Below are 21287 nucleotides of genomic sequence, written 5' to 3' on the forward strand. Positions count from 1 at the left end.
CTTCAGAAGAAGCTTCTACTTAAATGTTAAGCCCTGAGACACAGTTTCGTGAAGAAGAAAAAACCGCGGGCGGGGGCTCTCGGGCTGAACAGGTTGAGCAGCCTGACGGCCCAGGGGTAGAAACCGTTTTGAGTCTGTTTGCCCGTGACTTGAAGCTCCTGTATCTCCTGGAGAGAGACCAGTCTGTGACCCGGGTGAGAGCTGTCCTTTAGTATTTTATTTGCTCTGCTGAGGCAGCGGGAAGTGGAGATGTGTTCCAGAGAGGGCAGGGAGCAGCCCACGGCCGGGGGCAGCCCACGGCCGGGCACAGCCCACGGCCGGGGACACTCACTTATGTGTAAAAGACATCAAAAAGTGCATTTTCCATAACGACCTGATCGGTGACCTTTAAAATCTAATGACTTTAAAGCTTCAGGAAAAACATGTTTGATTTCAGTCGTCTCACCTGCATTTGTCTCAGAGGAGCTGCTAGTGTTTCAGTCAGTTTTGGCATCTCACTGGCCTGCAGGAGGAGAAAGACATCATTAATGTGAAAGTAAATCATAGTGTGGTTTGTTCTCTAAACTGCAGTGTGAGGGGACACATGTTGATGTGGAAGAGACATGAAGAAGAGGGGACACATGTTGATGTAGAAGAGACACGAAGAAGAGGGGACACATGTTGATGTAGAAGAGACATGAAGAAGAGGGGACACGTGTTGATGTAGAAGAGACATGAAGAAGAGGGGACACGTGTTGATGTAGAAGAGACATGAAGAAGAGGGGACACGTGTTGATGTAGAAGAGACATGAAGAAGAGGGGACACATGTTGATGTAGAAGACACGGAGAAGAGGGGACACATGTTGATGTAGAAGAGACATGAAGAAGAGGGGACACGTGTTGATGTAGAAGAGACGTGAAGAAGAGGGGACACATGTTGATGTAGAAGAGGGGACACGTGTTGATGTAGAAGAGACGTGAAGAAGAGGGGACACGTGTTGATGTAGAAGAGACATGGAGAAGAGGGGACACATGTTGATGTAGAAGAGACATGGAGAAGAGGGGACACATGTTGATGTAGAAGAGACATGAAGAAGAGGGGACACATGTTCATGAAGAAGAGGGGACACATGTTGATGTAGAGGAGACATGAAGAAGAGGGGACACATGATGTAGAAGAGGGGACACATGTTGATGTAGATGAGACATGAAGAAGAGGGGACACATGTTGATGTAGATGAGACATGAAGAAGAGGGGACACATGTTGATGTAGAAGAGACATGGAGAAGAGGGGACACATGTTGATGTAGAAGAGACATGAAGAAGAGGGGACACATGTTGATGTAGAAGAGACATGAAGAAGAGGACACATGTTGATGTCGAAGAGACATGAAGAAGAGGGGACACATGTTGATGTAGAAGAGACATGAAGAAGAGGGGACACATGTTGATGTAGATGAGACATGAAGAAGAGGGGACACATGTTGATGTAGAAGAGACATGAAGAAGAGGGGACACATGTTGATGTAGAAGAGACATGGAGAAGAGGGGACACATGTTGATGTAGAAGAGACATGAAGAAGAGGGGACACATGTTGATGTAGAAGAGACATGAAGAAGAGGACACATGTTGATGTCGAAGAGACATGAAGAAGAGGGGACACATGTTGATGTAGAAGAGAAGTGAAGAAGAGGGACACATGTTGATGTAGAAGAGACATGAAGAAGAGGGGACACATGTTGATGTAGAAGAGACATGAAGAAGAGGGGACACGTGTTGATGTAGAAGAGACATGAAGAAGAGGGGACACATGTTGATGTAGAAGACACGGAGAAGAGGGGACACATGTTGATGTAGAAGAGACATGAAGAAGAGGGGACACGTGTTGATGTAGAAGAGACGTGAAGAAGAGGGGACACATGTTGATGTAGAAGAGACATGAAGAAGAGGGGACACATGTTGATGTAGAAGAGACATGAAGAAGTCGATTTAGCATAATAGGAGACCTTTAATTAGTGTGTGTGTGTGTGTGCGTGTGCGTGTGCGTGTGCGTGCGTGCGTGTGTGTGTGTGTGTGTGTGTGTGTGTGTGTGTGTGTGGAGGATAAGGGGGATTCGTACGTTCTCCTGGAAGACGAAGCAGGACAGCAGAGCCGTGGACTGCTCACACCGTCAGGTCGTTGAACAGGCCGTTAAACACCATCTCCGTGAGCAGCAGCTCGTCGCCGCTGGGAGAGAAATCAGAACGTCAGTCAAATGTCTTCCGTTAGAAACGCGGCTGTTGGAATAAGTGTCGTGTAATGGAAGAACAAAGCGAGTCCAAACTGAACGATTTAACTTTATATTATTGTAAAAGGTTTCCAACCAGAGCGGTAGAAGACGGGGGGAAAAGCACTCGACACAAACTCGTATTCATTTCAAATCATAACGAGACGAACTAGCACTTCAAAATAAAAGCATTCCTGTCAAACATTGTCCGAGGAAATCTAAAAGGACACGTCCGTCAACTTGCTTTCAAAAGGCTTATTATTATTGTGTGTCCCCTACCTGCTGATCTCACAGGCGACGCGTCCTTTCATCTCGATGACGTCGGACGGACTGGCGAATCCGAGGCGTCGCAGGACTCGCTTCCTGCACTTCAGTTTGTCCATCTGCAGCACGGTGCGCGCCTTCTTCAGCTCTCTCTTTGGCCGTGCGGACGTCTGCTGCGATCTGAAACACACATTTAAAACGCTTTGTGAGAGATGGAAGAAGTACACACATCCTTTACTCAAGTAGAAGTACAGATACTCGTGTTTTAAAATACTCTGGTGAAAGTAGAAGTACTGACTAAACTTCTTTAATCAAGTTAAAGTAAAGAGGCTTTGAAGTGTACTTCAGTAAAAATGTCTGTTTGGAAATGAGAGAAGTAGAAAGTATTTGAGTTCAACATGTAAGAAGTAGAAAGTACAGGTATTTGAGTTCAACATGTAAGAAGTAGAAAGTACAGGTATTTGAGTTCAACATGTAAGAAGTAGAAAGTACAGGTATTTGAGTTCAACATGTGAGAAGTAGAAAGTACAGGTATTTGAGTTCAACATGTGAGAAGTAGAAAGTACAGGTATTTGAGTTCAACATGTAAGAAGTAGAAAGTTCAGGTATTTGAGTTCAACATGTGAGAAGTAGAAAGTACAGGTATTTGAGTTCAACATGTAAGAAGTAGAAAGTTCAGGTATTTGAGTTCAACATGTAAGAAGTAGAAAGTTCAGGTATTTGAGTTCAAACATGTAAGAAGTAGAAGTACAGGGATTTGAGTTCAACATGTGAGAAGTAGAAAGTACAGGTATTTGAGTTCAACATGTAAGAAGTAGAAAGTTCAGGTATTTGAGTTCAACATGTGAGAAGTAGAAAGTACAGGTATTTGAGTTCAACATGTAAGAAGTAGAAAGTACAGGTATTTGGGTTCAACATGTAAGAAGTAAAAGTAACAAGTAGTGGAGTAAAGTACTGATACCAGAAACAAGTACTTAAGAACAGTAACGAAGTATTTGTACTCCACTACTTCCCACCTCTGGTTGTAAAGATTATTTAAAGGACTGTGATAGTGACTGTAGGAGCCATATGTTAAAATGTATAATTTGATATATTGTGTGTATATATATTTGAACATTGTAATTCTTTATTAGTATTATATCTTTTATTTAAACCAGCTGTTTGTAAAATAGCAATATCGTTGTTTGACCTTTGAAATATGCGTTTGCTGATATCTCTTGTTAAGTAAAGAGTCAAACCAAAGTTCCCGAGACGTATTTTTGTTGGAGTCGGGCTCATCGCTACATGTGGATGTATCGATGTTTGGGATTGGACGGAAGGACAGATGTTTTGTGCATGACATCGGAAAGGAAGTGGAAACATTGGAGTTGTCCGTCCTCCATGTTGTGTCTCCACTAACCAGAGAAAGAATACATAATGATGGGAATGGAGGCTTTCGGATACCTGTAATCTTGTAGCAAGTGCTTAGAAATATGAGGATGTGGTCAGAAAATAATGAATGAAACATAACGAGGGGAAGGGTAATATTAAAGAAAACAAGTGGTGCATTTACGGGAACACATATCGATATCTTCTGATATATATTCAAGTGACTTCGGTCGGTCTTTAGGATAAAACAGAGAACCACATTCAAGCACGCTTCTGGTTGGTTGTTGGAGAAATGGAGGATCCACATTGTAGTGAAATTAGCGGGATATAATCTGAGGTAAAATTACAAGAAAACACTTACTCCAAGAACTTGGAGTTTCAGGCTCTGCACTTTCCCTCCTCACCTCATACCTCAAAGACCGCACCTACAGGGTAACTTGGAGAGGGTCTGAGTCCGACCCTTGTCAATTAACTACAGGGGTCCCTCAGGGCTCTGTTCTCGGTCCCCTCCTCTTCTCCCTGTACACAAACTCGCTCGGATCTGTCATTAGCCCGCATGGTTTTTCATACCACTGCTACGCTGACGACACCCAACTAATCCTGTCCTCTCCCCGCTCAGAGACCCAGGTCGTCGCTCGCATCTCTGCTCGTCTAGCTGACATCTCTCAGTGGATGTCTGCTCATCATCTCAAGCTCAATCTTGACAAGACTGAACTGCTTTTCCTTCCGGGAAAAGATTGTCCCTCTCTTGACCTAACTATCAACATCGGCCCCTCTGTTGTTTCCCCGACTCAGACTGCAAGGACTCTGGGTGGGATCCTAGATAACAACCTGTCGTTTACTGCAAACATCGCTGCTGCAACCCACTGCTGCAGATACACGCTCTACAGCATCAGGAGGATGCGTCCCCAGCTGACCCAGAAATCCACGCAGGTTCTGGTCCAGGCTCTCGTCACCTCACGCCTAGACTACTGCAACTCCCTCCTGCTGGTCTACCTGCATGTGCCATCCGACCTCTGCAGCTCATCCAGAATGCAGCGGCTCGTCTGGTCTTCAGCCTTCCTGAATGCTCCCACCCCACTCCGCTCCTCCGCTCCCTCCACTGGCTTCCGGTAACTGCTAGAATCCACTTCAAGACACTGGTGCTTGCGTACCATGCTGCGAATGGATCTGGCCCTTCCTACATCCAGGACATGGTTAAACCGTACACCCCAGCACGTGCTCTCCGCTCTGCATCAGCCAGACGACTCGCTGCACCCTCGCTGCGAGGGGGACCCAAGTTCCCATCAGCAGAAACACGTGGGTTTGCTATCCTGGCTCCAAGATGGTGGAATGAGCTCCCATTGACATCAGGACAGCAGAAAGCTCACACACCTTCCAGACTGAAACTCATCTCTTTCGACTCCACCTCGAGGATAGAACTACTAACAAAGCACTTATATACTAATAAAGGACTGGCTCCTCTAAAGCCAGTTGAGCAGCACTTGAAACGATTGGCTCTTTGAAACCTGATGTTCTTATATGATTCTGTTTTCCTCAAGGTTGTGTCTTCCTGGTTGAATGTACTTATTGTAAGTCGCTTTGGATAAAAGCGTCAGCTAAATGCAATGTAATGTAATGTAACACATGTACATAACAAAACTCACAACAAAATACATAAATAAAGATCCAAATCCAGAATTACCAAGAAGTGAAACTCTGATAAGATGTGTTGTTGTTGTTGGTCGGATGAACCTCATCACACTAGACGGGAACATCAGGAGTTCCTACTTACCCGCCAAATCCAATTATAAAGTATAATTTCATCAAGTCATCAACTGCAGGCTGAGTACAGAGTGTCTGTGTGTGTGTGTGTGTGTGTGGTGTGTGTTGTGTGTGTGTGTGTGTGTGTGTGTGTGGTGTGTGAGTGTGTGTATCTGTGTGTGCGTGTGTTATGAGGTTCATCCAATCTTTATAAGTCAAGCCATAAACAACAACAAAACAGTTTTTCTTTTCGGTTATTCTCGATTTAGATCTTTGGCTATATTAATCTATATATATATATATAAATACTTCGTTACTGTTCTTAAGTATATATATATAGATTAAATATTTAAAGCTTCACTAAAAAGCCTAAAAACAAGCTTTATAGGTTAAAAAAATGTGTAAAATAATACAAAAAGTATTACATTAAAATATATTTGTTTTACATACAAATATAATTTTTTAAAAATAGTATAAAAAAAAAGATGTTTTAATAGAAAATACTAGAGATGTCCTGATCCAATCACGTGATCGGGGATCGGAGCCGATCACGTGATTTTCAAAAGATCGGAGGAAAAAAATGGGGGATCGGGATTTTTTATTTTTTAATAAAATATTTGTATTATTTTATTTAATGTTACAAAACAAAAATGACCATGTTCACGTCTTAAAGTCATCCTGAGGACTTAGTTTTAAAATGACTCAACATCATGTATGTGTTGCTTTCTTTGGGATGGTTTTCAGACCTGCTTATTCCTCTGAAAGCAACAGAGTGGGCGCAGTGTCTGATAGCAGCAGCAAGCTAACGAGAGGCTACGTTCAGCTGGTGACTCGGGAGTCGGGACAGAGAACATGTCAGGAGTTTGGAAGTATTATAAAATTGAAAGCGAAGGCAGTGAAACAGCCAGATGCAATGTTTGCAAGGCAGAGGTTCCGCGTGGTGGAAAGAACAGAGCTACGTTCAACACGACCAATCTAATACGCTACCTGAGAAACAAACACCAACAACAACACGACGAGTACACAGAGGCCACTCGGGTAACGGCACTGAAGCAACCGACACTTTCAGAGACTTCTAAAAGGAAAGAGAAACGGCCCCAGAACAGTGAAAAGGCCAAACAATAACTGCCAAGATAGCTGACTTCATCGCGTTGGATGTCCAGCCGTTATCTGTTACCTTTGTTTTTATCGGATCGGGAAAAATCGGTATCGGCAGATTGTCAAAATCAAATGATCGGAATCGGATCGGGAGCAAAAAAATGTGATCGGGACATCCCTCGAAGATACAATAAAGAAAATACCTACAAATATATATTAATAATATTATATTAAAAAGATATATAGTAATAATAGTAACATTTAAAATAAGATATGGCTGTTTCTGGTTGGTTTGAATAATGAATGAACGTGTTCTGGTTCATCTCCTCGCCCCGCGAAGTAGAGCCTCACTGACTGCTCTGTTTATTCAATATCCCGAGAATAGATCCCGCCGCTTTACGAGACGTTTTTCCTCTGATCTGACCAATGAGGGCGAGGCGCTGCATGAACGATGCCCTCGCCCGCTTCCTGTGTTTGTCTGTGAAGATATTTAAAGCTGAGGCCGACACGTCTGGCAGGAAAGACAACTGAAGGTCGCGGATTGTAATCTAACAAAAATGTAGATACAAATAATTAAACAATAACAAAACCCACTGTGTGTAATGTGTGTGTGGTTTGACATTAGGCTTTTAAAACTATGCGTGAACACATCGAGAAACTCCAAAAACTCTCAGCTAAAGTACCACGGACAAAAACAGCTGATATTCACAGGAATTCACCTTCGACTGAAATGCAAAAAAAGAAAATATATAAAATTAGGACCTGCACGAATCCATTTTCGACCCATAAATACTGAATAATAACATACTATTTTTAATTATTCTTGGAATTTGTATGATAGAAAGATAATTCAAATTAATTCCACATGTGTACAAATATTTATAATTTTTTTTTTTTATGAATAAATTATATTAATAATAATGATAGTGATCTGCTCTGACTGCTAGTTGTGATCTGTCAGCCTCTTAGAGATCACATCAATATGTGTTGGAGCGCTAGCCAATAGGAGCACAGTATGACGGTGATGTCACTATGTTGCGGAACTAAACGAAGGAGTTCAATGGAGGTGTTTCCGGGGTATAAAAGGGCCCCTTGGAGGTCAGTTTTCTCACCACAGCTTTCTTCTCACAGAGCGAGTACACGGCCTCCAGGTTGGGGTCGCTGTGCAGAGGGTGGGAGTACATGCGGTGCTCGAAGGCCTCGACCTTCTGGATCACCTTCTTCAGCGCCGGGTCTTTGATGCCCATGTCGTCCACGGGATCCAGCAGAGGAACGCCGTCCGGGAAGCGCTTCTGCACCTCCTGCACGCAAAACAAAAGAGATAGTAATGTTTTTTATTTGATTTGTTGTGTGTGTGTCTGAGACAAAAACATAAAAAACTAATAATAGTTCAAATTGAAATACATTCAAAAAGTTGAAAAAAAATAAAATAAAAAAATTTAATACATTTTTTTATCATCAAAATGTAAAAGTTGCTAATAAAAAAATAATAAACAAACAAATAATTGAATAAATAAACTATAAATATGAGATCAGTGTCTGAGACAAACATATAAAAAACTAATAGTTAAAATTGAAATACTTTCAAAAAATAGAAAATAAATAAATAAAATTGAATTAATTTTGTTATATTAATCAAAATGTAAAAGTTGCTAAATAAAAATAAATTATTTAACTATAAATATGAGATCAGCAGTAGATAATTACACAAAAATATAAATTGTATCCATTTTTGCCATATTTGAAAAAGAATATGACATTTTCTCCAAGGTCAAACGATGAAAGGTCTTTAACTAATGTAGGGTTTGAGTACTACACAAATAGAAGAAGCCCATCTTTCATTATTATAAGAAACTCTTAGATAAACCTCCAAATTGTATCTACACGGACATTGGACTCTGAACTTGAGTGTGTGTGTGTCCTAGCATTACTATCCTTGTGGGGACCTACATCTGTTTACACAGTCAGGTGTGGGGACTCTCCTCCCTTATGGGGACATAAGGGAAGTCCCCATGACGGGAATCATTAATTTTGTGTTGGTTTAGGTTAGGATAAGTCTCCAGGAAATGCATGTAAGTCAATGTGATGTCCTCTGAAGTGATGTATGCATGGTGTGTATGCATGGTGTGTGTGTGTGTGTGTGTGTGTGTGTGTGTGTGTGTGTGTGTGTGTGAGATGGGGTTTATCCAATCTTAACAAGTGAAGCCATGTGGTTTATAAACAACGACGAAAAAACTGTTTTTCTTTTCGGTTATTTTTGATTTAGATCTTGTAAATATTTTGTAAATTAAAAGCTTTACTTAAAAACCTAAAAATAAGCTTTGTATGTTAAAAATATTTAAAATACAAAAAGTAGTTAAAATAAATAAAATTACATACAAATAAAAAATATTTTGTTTATCTAATATCTTTTATTGGACATTTAACTTTAACGTCTTGTGTTTATATCTATAATAATGATGTACCTGTATGGACTTGAGCATCAGCTGCCGGTTGTCAAAGGGCCTCAGATCTTTGGGGATGTAGAGACGGACGGAGCTGATGGAGGTCAGGAGATGCAGCATCACTGGGACCACCTGGAAATAGAGAACATCATTGTAAGTGGTGCAGGGATGTCGTATTTTCGTAGAGGACCCTGAAGGCAACGTCTCCCTGGTTCAATTAAAAACATTTTTAAATATGTATTATTAATTATAAAAATAAAGACCTTATGACAGGCTTACAACCAAAAAACATTGACTTTGACAGACCAGTCTTTCTTTAATTAATTAATATAACTAGTGTCAGTGTGTTCCTCCCTTCGTGTGCAGTTTTAAACACAGTGAACATGATTTTAAAAGCCCAAATCTGTCAAATTTAGAATTGAAGCAAAGGTATTTTGTTAGAATGAAACAAGTTGTGAATTTTGTAAATCATAAAATCCATGTTTTATCAATAAAAATGCCACTTTCGGACTTTGGGTACAGCTCTACATATGTGATGTAAAGTGTGTCTGTACGTATGTGTGGGAGTGTGAGTGTGTGAGTATGTGTGTGTGTGAGTGTGTGTGAGAGTTGGGGTTCATCCAATAATTAAAAGTGACGCAATGTGGTTTCTAAACAACAACAAAAAAACATTTATTTTTTTCGATTATTCTTGATTTAGATCTTTGGGTATATATATATATTTTTTAATGTGTATATTGTATATATTTAAAGCTTCACTAAAAAGCCTAAGAAAATTCTCCCACCTGCATCTCCCCGGTGAAAAAAGTTTGGACACCCCTGCTGTGCGTCTGTGTGTGTGTGTGTGTGTGTGTGTGTGTGTGTGTGTGTCTCACCTGCATCTCCCCGGTGAAAAAGGTTTGGACACCCCTGCTGTACGTCTGTGTGTGTGTGTGTGTGTGTGTGTGTGTGTGTGTGTGTGTGTGTCTCACCTGCATCTCCCCGGTCTCTCCTGGAGCTGCAGGTTTAGCCGCCTCAGTGGCAGCATCCTTCACGCTGTCCTTGCTGCAGTGAACCAGAACCTCCACCACGTACAGAGGCTCAGAGTCCGTGGTGGACTGCACGGAGACAGAATTATCAGGATATGAATACTTTATTGATACTGGGAGTTAGAGATGTCCCGATCCGATCACGTGATCGGGGCCGATCACGTGATTTTAAAAAGATCGGGGATCGGGATTTTTTTTTTTTTTTTTTTTTTAATAATTTTTTTTTTTTGATTTAATGTTACAAAACAAAAATGACCATGTTCACGTCTTAAAGTCATCCTGAGGCCTTAGTTTTGGTTTAAAATTACTCAACATCATGTATGTGTTGCTTCTTTTGGGCTTGTTTTCAGACCTGCTTATTCCTCTCAAAGCAACAGAGTGGGCGCAGTGTCTACTAGTAGCAGCAAGCTAACGAGAGGCTACGTTCAGCTGGTGACTCGGGAGTCGGGACAGAGAAAATGTCAGGAGTTTGGAAGTATTATGAAATTGAAAGCGAAGGCAGTGTAACAGCCAGATGCAATGTTTGCAAGGCAGAGGTTCCGCGTGGTGGAAAGAACAGAGCTACGTTCAACACGACCAATCTAACACGCCACCTGAGAAACAAACACCAACAACAACACGGCGAGTACACAGAGGCCACTCGGGTAACGGCACTGAGACAACCGACACTTTCAGAGGCTTTTAAAAGGAAAGAGAAACTGCCCCAGAACAGTGAAAAGGCCAAACATATAACAAGATAGCTGAATTCATCGCGTTGGATGACCAGCCGTTATCTGTTGCCTTTGTTTTCTCTTAATGCATTGCATAAAGATCGGATCGGGAAAAATCGGTATCGGCAGATTGTCAAAATCAAATGATCGGAATCGGATCGGGAGCAAAAAAAGGTGATCGGGACATCCCTACTGGGAGTAATAGGGTTTCCTGACTGATGGTCTGTTTTTAAAAGTAAATAAAAGATTACAAATAAATGTTTTTAAATGAAAAATACGAGAAATTAAATGTCAAATAAAGAGTAAAAACATATATAACCGTTAGAAGATTTAGGAGAAATGCCCCCCAAAAAAGACTTAAAATATTTATTTAATTATAAGAAAAAAGGAAATCTTAAAATAAAAATGTATAAACACGAATAAAATAAAACAAAAATAGTTATTATTCATAAATAAAATAAATGTTAATGTCAAAAAAAGTAAAACATACTTATATATATATATATATAAAATATAATGAGTTAAAATAAAATGTTCAATTTGAGATACAATGTTATCAAAAGGACTAAAAAATATGTATATTAACACAAGTTAGAAGAAAAATGTCAAATGAAATTTTTTTTTTTTTTTATATAAAAATAATGTTTCTGGAAAAAAAGGGCAAAAAAAAAAATACAAATATTTATAATGCATATTCATTACCAACATGTAAATGGACTCACAAATCAAACTCACCTTCACGTTCGACTTCTTGCAAAAGTTCACCACCACTCCCCAGCCGAAGTCAGCGTCATCATTTTTCACCTGAGGGTTTACAACAAGGAGCCATTCAATGACATGCTTCAATGTATAGTTATTGCCCTGTTGATGTATGGTTGAAGTGTGTGTGAAGTGCGTGTGTGTGTGAAGTGTGTGTGAAGTGTGTGTGAAGCAGTGGTGAACCGTGTGTATCACGACTGGACCTTCTGTAGACATCCCCCTCCACCCGGATTTGAAAATGCGGGTGTTGTAGTCAGACGGACGCATTTACGCTGAATCCTCGGTCTCTCTCCAGTTAACTAGCGGGCCTTCTAGAGCAGGGGTTCCCACACGTTGCCATGGCAATGACCCCATATAGCATTAACCCACGGGGACCCCTCTGGCGGGGACCCCCCCTGTTGCCATTTTAAATGATGAGTACATTAAGATGGAAAATATGTCAAATTAATATTACAGCTTAATACATTTTCTTAATATATATTTGTATTAATAATTAATAATCAGTTATTCTTCTTTTATTATTATTCTTTTGTTTGTCGTTTTCTGTTATAAACATTCTTAACACAATATTAAACAGTAAACACATTTTTAAAGTGATTTGTCTTTATAATATTATATAATCTTGAACAGTAATATGAACATATATTTTTAGCATTTTTGAAAGCTACTTATGCCTTAATAATATTATATATAATATTCAACAGTAATATTAACAATAAATATATTTATATTCATATAAACATCAATATTTGCTGCATCCGTGCTCTCGTCCGGCTGCAGAGCGAAATATCCACTCGCTCCAAAAGCTGAGCAGATACTCAGTTTCACGCTCAGTAGCGGCAGCTCGATTCTGATTGGCTTGAGGGTCGTGTGATGTAAAAACCCAAAAATATTAATAAATAAAAAATATTAAAAGATTGGCATCACAGGACACAGATTGATATGCAGTTATTAATAACATCTAAAAAAAAAAAATCCCCTTTCCCTCAAACTTTGCGTGACCCCCCTGGTGCGACCAAGGATGTAGAATACCTGGTTGAAGGATGTTCTGCCCAGAGACCCAGAACGAGATCTGATTGGTTGCTTTCTTTTCTAACACAAACCCACTGAAATGCGTCGTGCATGGTCCGAGAAGGACAAAAAAATCAACGTAACACTGGGTATTCTCTGAATACCTTGAAGGCCCTGACGGTTCACCACTGGTGTGAAGTGTGTGTGTGTGTGTGTGTGTGTGTGTGTGTGTGTGTGTGTGTGTGGCGTCACCTTGACCAGTCTGCCGGGCTGCAGGAAGGGTAAGCAGTATTTGGGTTTGTGCGTGAACTCCTGGATCTCTTTCCCCAGCTTGGCGAGCTGCTGTCGGATCTTAAAGTACGTCACCACGCCCTCCTCGTTGGGGATCTCGATGCTGTTGTACTGCGCCTCGTACTTCTCGATCTCTGCACAGGAACAAAACAGAAACATATAGTTAAAGCTGGAGCTAGGCAACTGAGAGACATGATATTTTATTCTAGCATCTACGAGTGAAACACGGTTCTTGATAAAAATGCATTTGAATACTGCTTTCTATTCCTCCATCTTGTGACTGTGTGACTCCTCTCTTGGATGTCAGCATGTGAAGGACACTGCTCAGGAACTAGCTGATGCTCTGTATGTGATGACTCCCTTCTGGAGAGGATCACAGATACGTGGATCCTGAGGTTGAAGCTCAAGCCGGGGACGAGGGATTATTAACATTTTAAGTATTTATTATTATTAAGTATTCAGAAAAAGACAGAATTTTGAGTAAAAAGTCAGGATTTTAAGGGAAATAAATCTGGATTTTGAGGGAAAACTAAGTATTTTGAGAAAAACTGAATATTTTGAGAAAAACTGAGTATTTTGAGAAAAACTGAATATTTTGAGAAAAACTGAAAAACTGAATATTTTGAGAAAAACTGAATATTTTGAGAAAAACTGAATATTTTGAGGGAAAACTAAGTATTTTGAGAAAAACTGAGTATTTTGAGAAAAACTGAGTATTTTGAGAAAAACTGAGTATTTTGAGAAAAACTGAGTATTTTGAGAAAAACTGAGTATTTTGAGATTTTGAAAAAAAAGTCAGTATTTTTTGAAAAGAAAGTCAGAATTTGGTGTTTTTGAGAAAGAAAATTTGGATTTTGAGAAAAAAGTCTGAACTTTGAGATTTCGAGAAAAAAAATTGGATTTTGAGAGAAAGTCAGAATGTTTGAGATTTTGAGAGAAAGTCACAAACACATGTTTCCTGAGATCGAAGCTCAAGCCGGTGACGAGTGATATTTTTCTAACATAAATGAAAAGTGTTCATATTAAATAAAGTACTCACTCTCCACGACGCCGGGCAGCGCTCTGTAATGCTGGAACTGGTAGAAAGATTTCTCCAGCATGTATTCCGGGTTGATCTCCTCGACGCGCAGCAGATTCAGCACCATGTTGTAAGTCAGGTGGAAGGCAGAGTTCAGAGGGTCTGCGGAGCCCTGAGAAAAGAAAACAATAAAATATTACTTTCTAGAGTAGGCATATAGTGAGGTTCAAGGTTAGTCTATCTGATCCACATTTTAAGAACAGAGGCTAGAGAGGCGAAGTCCCTCCCCTTCCTCCATGGAGAGAGAGAAAAGCTATCTTTTGATCCCGTTGAATTGTGCCTCGAATTACACACATGATGTTTGTCAATTTAAAAGATAATTTGTCAAAGTCAAAAAAATCTAATGTGTCGTAAAACTGTGAAGTACGAGTCTGGGCGTGTTGTACATACACACAAGGGAGGTAGTCGGTCCTGAGAGCCAGCATGCGGGACCGGGACTCTGGGAGTTGTAGTCTTTATAGTTGCGTATTTTTCATCGTCTATATTTCAACAGTTTTACGACAAACTGTGATTTTGACGTGGAAATTATTCTTTAAGATCGACAAACATCATTCGTGGCACAATTCAAACGGGATGGAAAGATAATTTCTCTCTCCATCGACTTCAATACATACTTTTTCAGAAATAAGGTCCATGGAGGAAGGGGAGGGACTTCGCCTCTCTTCAAAGTGGCTTCACATTTAGGCGTTTTTAGTTAATCAATGTTAGCAAGAAGCTTGTGACGACTAACATAAAAAAATCAGTGGGGAAGCAACTGACGATATTTACTCAATTACAATTTTGTTACTACAACAAAGCAGAGACAAATATTGTATTGTTTTTTATTCTAATACATACATTTCACATATATTGATATATATTGTGAACTTGGCCGTTGTGGAGAACTAGTACTTTTAAGTATATTTTGTGTTTCTTATACTTCTGTTTGCAAGACTTTACTGCAGGACGTTTACACAACAGAGTATTTCTACACTGTGGTATAACTACTTTGATTTAACGAGGACATATTGGGCTCATGTTCAGGTTCATATTAGCAGACCATTTACATGCACAGAAACTAGGGATGCCAGCGATTATTCGATAGTCTCCATAATCGAATATTATTTTTAAAAATCGATTTTATTTATATATTTTTTTTATTATTTATGTATTTATTTTTTTTTGGCTTAGTTTCAACCAAAATATATATAAATATATATATGCTAATAATAGTAATAGATATTAATAATTGTAAATGGTCATGGTCACACCACCAGTTTGTTTTACTGTAGACTTGGAGGAAGCCTGCATGAAAACAGGAATTCCTTTTGTCTGGGTTTCTTTTCTTTCTCTCCTGCGGGGGGGGGGGGGGGGGGGGGGGTCGAATAATCGATTATTATTCGCCAGGGCTGCCGAATAATCGATTTTGATCATGGTCAGTTTCTGGCAACCCCTAACAGAAACCTGCAAATATGTCAGTACTTCCTCCAGTTCAGCCCTGAAGTCCTTTCCCCCCAAACTCAACCTCCAGAAACGCAGATATTATGAAACCCAGGTTTTCTCCCTGTGAGCTAGGGGCTATGCGACGGAGCCAACAAACGGGTTTACATTACACAAGCTCTTTGAAAAGCCGTGCAGAAACATATTTATAGCAGCGATAAACACGTCAACCAGAGACAGAAGACTGGCTCCTCTGAAGCATCGTTGATCCAAAACTTCAGGCGATTTCCATTCACACAGACCGAAGGGAAACGTGTTTTATTGGCGGCTAACAGAAGAGAGTGTAGACGGTAGGGATGGGAATTTGAAAGCAAATGTATATTCGAATCCCAAGTTAACCGAAATGTCCATATCCTATAATTAAGGTTTTACTAACCTGGGAGGAATCTGGGTTTCATAATATCTGCGTTTCTGCAGGTTTAGTTTTGGGGGGAAAGGACTTCAGGGCTGAACTGGAGGAAGTACTGACATGTTTGCAGGTTTCTGTGCATGTAAATGGTCTGCTAATACTAATATGAACCTGAACATGAGCCCAATATGTCCTCGTTAAATCAAAGTAGTTATACCACAGTGTAGAAATACTCTGTGGTATATATATATATACTGTGTAAAAGTCCTGCAGTAAAGTCTTGCAAACAGAAGTATAAGCAACACAAAATATACTTAAACAGACCAAAAGTACTAGTCTCCACATCGGCCAATTTCACAATATATGTGAAATGTATGTATTAGAATAAAAAACAATACAATATTTGTCTCTGTTTTGTTGTAGTAAACATAAAAAGTAACAGTCAAACTCCTGCCTCAAAATTGTAATTGAGTAAATATTGAGACGCGGACAGACGCGAATTCGCTTCCGACGGCAAGCATGAAGCGGTGGACGCAAATTCCATGACGCGATTGAAGAGGGCCTCGACGAACGCTCGAGTTCAATTTTTTCAACTCGAGCGTCATATTCGCGTGATGCGATCTCGCGGTAGCCAATCGGCGGTGAGGATCTCAGCCTGCCGCCACTGACGTTCAACCAGGAAACATCAGCCGTTAGCACTCAGGAGCTCACAGCTCCTCATATCTGTTTAGAAACCGACACAAGGAAACCAGTACAAACCACAGACTGCCTGTGTCATGGAGAATACAGTCGCTGCTTATTTATGTCTGTAGGCCGTTGGTTGTGAGAGTGGACGGCCGGAGCATATATAACGTTAGCTTAGCCGATCTCCATTCAGAACACCGCATTTTAAAAGGTGTTTCTCTGCCGTCTGTCTGCAGACTCAAAGCATTAATCATGTTTTACTAACCGGTATCAGTGTGTTGTTACTTCGGCATAATTTTGAAACGTGTATACAATTAAATCACGGTACAATATGTTCATCTTGTTGTAGCTTGTAGCCCCCTGGCTAGGCGCGTTCTTGTTTGAATGATGCGAGTAAAACGCAGCTGGCAGCCGCGGTGAAACTCGAGCGAATATTCGCATCGCGTCCGGTGTGTGAACGCAGCATTGGAGTGTAACAACACACCCGGTTTTTCTCTTTGATATTTTTCTTAAGATATGATGTTATTTCTTTGATTTGAGAGCTTCTACATGTTGTGGCCCCTTTTGTGTGAGATGTATGGAGCTTCAGATAACTGCCTCATGGAAACCTTGCTGTGTGGTTTAAGCAGAAGACCAGCTTCATGTGAAGGACAAATCTTTTTATTTGAATATGCCTTCTGGATTTATGTATGCCCTTAAGACTTAAGTTGTTGTTCTTTGTGAGTTTCTTTGTGTGCATCAGCGGTTGTTTTAGTTGACGAGGCACCATTTTATTAGCTGGTGTGTGTGTAGAAAATTAATCCTCGTAAAATGTCTTCTTTCTCATATTCGAAAACCTGAATCATTTAGAATATTCGATCAATCATTCCCTAGTGGACAGCAGTTAAGAGGATAATGAGTAGCCTCAGGAACAAAAGGCAGCAGTATTGAGTAGTGTTAATTTCGTTGACTAAAACTATGACGAAATATGTTCGTCAACGACCTTTTTTTCCATGACGAAAACGAGACGATGACGAGACGGCAGTCAAACAATAACTGTAACGAAATCAACATGCAATATTGTTGACGAAAAGTGACGAGACGAAAATGTAGTTTACTAAATAAAAACTATGCCAAAATCTCTCTTTTACTTTCGTTGACGAAAAATGAGGGGAGACGAAATATATCAAGATAACGTTACATCTCTGAAAGTCTCCCAGCAGTTCCGGTGCTGCGGCTGGGCAGCAGCTGTGTGTCTGTGCTGCGGCTGGGCAGCAGCTGTGTGTCTGTGCTGCGGCTGGGCAGCAGCTGTGTGCCTGTGCTGCGGCTGGGCAGCAGCTGTGTGTCTGTGCTGCGGCTGAGGCAGCAGCTGTGTGCCTGTGCTGCGGCTGGGCAGCAGCTGTGTGTCTGTGCTGCGGCTTGTGTGTAGGTGCTGCGGCTGGGCAGCAGCTGTGTGTGTTGTGCTGCGGCTGGGCAAGCAGCTGTGTGTGTGTGCTGCGGCTGGGCAGCAGCTGTGTGTGTGTGCTGCGGCTGGGCAGCAGCTGTTGTCCTGTGCCTGCGGCTGTTTGTTCTGTGCTGCGGCTGTGTGTAGGGCTGCGGCTGTGTGTAGGTGCTGCGGCTGCGGCAGCAACTGTGTGTGTGTGCTGCGGCTGGGCAGCAGCTGTGTGTCTGTGCTGCGGCATGTGTGTAGGTGGCTCGCGGCTGTGGTGTAGGTGCTGTGGCTGGGCAGCAGCTGTGTGTGTCAAACTAGATTTGAATTACACCGGGCAGCCGGCAACCCTGTGAACTGTCAGGAAGACTCGGGTCTGACTCGTGGATCTACCTCGTGGTCTAACTAACCTTATTTCAACAGAAAATGAACATGGCAACAACAGGGCTTGTGGGACAGGTGGTCGCACTCGCTGTTAACCGAATACCCCCCCGTCAGCGCGAGTGAGTGATAAATTGTGCACTCGACGGGTAATAATGGATTATGACGGAAATGTTACGATCCTGTCAAAATGACTGACAACAAAAAAGTCTAAAGCCACCACTGCTTGGGAGAAAGAAACGACGTGATATTTGGGCCCATTTTCGCTACAATGAGGCGGAGAAAAAAAGCGAATGCATTGTTTCATCAGAAGGGAAGCAATGTGGCCATAACACAGCTGGTACAAACACCACAAACCAGATACTCTCTGCAAGCTTCTCAATCATTCAACCTGAGTTTTTCATTAAATAAGTACAAGATATAATCCTATTTATTTATATACTAAAATGACAAATTATTGGTTTTGACTAGTTTGACTGAAATGTTCTATAATCTGATAAAATAAGACTAAAATGCTCAGACTTTTAGTCGACTAAAACTTGACTAAATAAAAACAGGATGAAGGTGACTAAATATGACTAAAACTAAAAGGAAATTTAACACAGGACTAAAACTAAATAAAAAATAGCTGACGAAATTAACACTAGTGTTGAGGTTACCTTGAGAAGCTGTTTGCCGATCGATGGACTCATCTTTTCGTCCACCATGAAGATAACGATTCCTCGGTCGTCCATTCCTCTCCTGCCGGCTCGCCCAGACATCTGGATGTACTCGCCCGATGTGATCTACACACAGGACATTGAGAGGTCATTACGGGTCTCGGATATATACAGCACATGTCTCTGAGGGCTCCAGACACCAAACGGATCATTGCAGCATCCCATTGGTTGCAGCTGATGGAGATGTGCAAAGCAAATTAGTTTCAGTTTTCAATTTCAAGGATTGATTTTCTACATCACAGCTTCCTATTTGTGAATACAATAGGACTACTTAAAGGGGACCTATCATGCAAAATACACTTTGTGATGTCTTCTCTCCATCAATATGTGTCCCCGGTGAGTCGGGGAACTCACGCAGCGTCAGGAAATAAACCCTCTCTCTTTTCCTCCGTACCCAAATCTCTAAAAACGGGGAACAACGGAGCTGATCCAGATTTGCGTCCGATATGACCTAACATCTGAAATGTGGACCCACGGGCCAATCAGAAACGTTGCATTCAGAAACAATGCCTGACTGTTTTGGACGTAATATGGTCGGTGTTTACATTAGGTGGCTGTGGTCCTGGATCATCGGTCCTGGATGGATATCCTTGTGGATTCATCTTCCTATTATACACACATGCATTTCCAAACATCTGGACTACCTATGTTGCAAATGGATTATCTTTTCAATTCACACACGGCATCTATTGCACGTCTGTCCGTCCTGGGAGAGGGATCCCTCCTCTGCTGCTCTCCCTGAGGTTTCTCCATGTTCCCTTTAAACTGTGGGTTTTCTCCGGAAGTTTTTCCTTGTACGATGTGAGGGTCTAAGGACAGAGGGTCTGAGGACAGAGGGTCTGAGGACAGAGGGTCTGAGGACAGTGGGTCTAAGGACAGAGGGTCTTAGGACAGAGGGTCTAAGGACAGAGGGTCTGAGGACAGAGGGTCTAAGGACAGAGGGTCTTAGGACAGAGTGTCTAAGGACAGAGGGTCTTAGGACAGAGGGTCTTAGGACAGAGGGTCTGATGACAGAAGGTCTTAGGACAGAGGGTCTTAGGACAGAGGGTCTGATGATAGAGGGTCTTAGGACAGAGGGTCTGAGGAAAGAGGGTCTGAGGACAGAGGGTCTGAGGACAGAGGGTCTTAGGACAGAGGGTCTAAGGACAGAGGGTCTAAGGACAGAGGGTCTAAGGACAGAGGGTCTTAGGACAGAGGGTCTTAGGACAGAGGGTCTAAGGACAGAGGATATTCTCTGCAACTAGGAGGAAGAGATATGTCTACGACTTCTGTGTTGAAATGGGATCAGCAGCTCTCGATTTGAAATGAGAAATATGTGTGTGTGTGTTTTAAATGTGTGTGTGAGTGCCTGCGTGGAGCTTTGGCAACAGTGGCAGCTCCAGATGTTTCTGATGAAGCTCTTGGAGGCAGCCACACACACACACACACACACACACACACACACACACACACACACACACACACACACACACACACACACACACACACACACACACACACACACACACACACACACACACACACACACACACACACACACACAGGACTTGAAGACCTCAGGAAGCCTTTAGAGGTTGTTTACGGGGGTTTTGTGATTATATTTCCACACCAGCAGAGACAACAACATGCTGTACTCGGGTGAGAAGGGCAAATCAGGGAAAGAAAATGCCTGAGAGAATTTCCTCTTCACTCATTATGTGACATTAACTACGAGTGTGCGAGTGTGTGTGTGTGTGTGTGTGTGTGTGTGTGTGTGTGTGTGTCTGACAAAATTGTTTAAAAAATATTTAAAAACTAATATAATTACAATTAAAATACATTAAATACTTTTTTTTATATTAATTCAAAAGTAAAAGTAGCATTTTTTCAGACATTGGACCGAGTGAGAGAGAGAGTGTGTGTGTGTGTGTGTGTGTGTGTGTGTGTGTGTGTGTGGTGTGTGTGTGTGTGTGTGTGTTATGGGGTTCATTCAATCTTACAAAGTGAAGCAATGTGGTTTCTAAACAACAAAAAACAGTTTTTCTTTGGGTATAATTCATTTTTTTATATATATTAAATATTTAAAGCTTCACTAAAAAGCCTAAGAAACAAGCTTTATATGTTTAATTTTTTTTATAAAATACAAAAAGTATTACATTAAAATATATTTTTCTACATACAAATAAAAATTAAAATAGTATTAAATTCAAAAAAGGTTTTAATAGAAAATACAATTAAAAAATAAA

At 41.0% G+C, this 21287-nt stretch overlaps 1 protein-coding gene across 1 annotated transcript in view; it reads right to left on the bottom strand.

Moving 5' to 3' along the window:
* LOC117443634 (exosome RNA helicase MTR4-like) overlaps positions 1 to 21287 on the bottom strand; it is a 31669-nt gene that overhangs the window by 3090 nt on the left and 7292 nt on the right. The window contains 12 exon segments of the mRNA XM_034079539.2: positions 446 to 502; positions 2102 to 2149; positions 2151 to 2208; positions 2528 to 2667; positions 2669 to 2692; positions 7834 to 8022; positions 9187 to 9297; positions 10137 to 10262; positions 11639 to 11707; positions 12926 to 13098; positions 14004 to 14154; positions 19003 to 19128. Coding sequence (XP_033935430.1) covers positions 446 to 502; positions 2102 to 2149; positions 2151 to 2208; positions 2528 to 2667; positions 2669 to 2692; positions 7834 to 8022; positions 9187 to 9297; positions 10137 to 10262; positions 11639 to 11707; positions 12926 to 13098; positions 14004 to 14154; positions 19003 to 19128 — 1272 coding nt within the window.

The sequence above is a fragment of the Pseudochaenichthys georgianus genome, unplaced genomic scaffold (assembly GCF_902827115.2).
Source record: "Pseudochaenichthys georgianus unplaced genomic scaffold, fPseGeo1.2 scaffold_645_arrow_ctg1, whole genome shotgun sequence".
In the NCBI taxonomy this organism is placed as follows: domain Eukaryota; kingdom Metazoa; phylum Chordata; class Actinopteri; order Perciformes; family Channichthyidae; genus Pseudochaenichthys; species Pseudochaenichthys georgianus.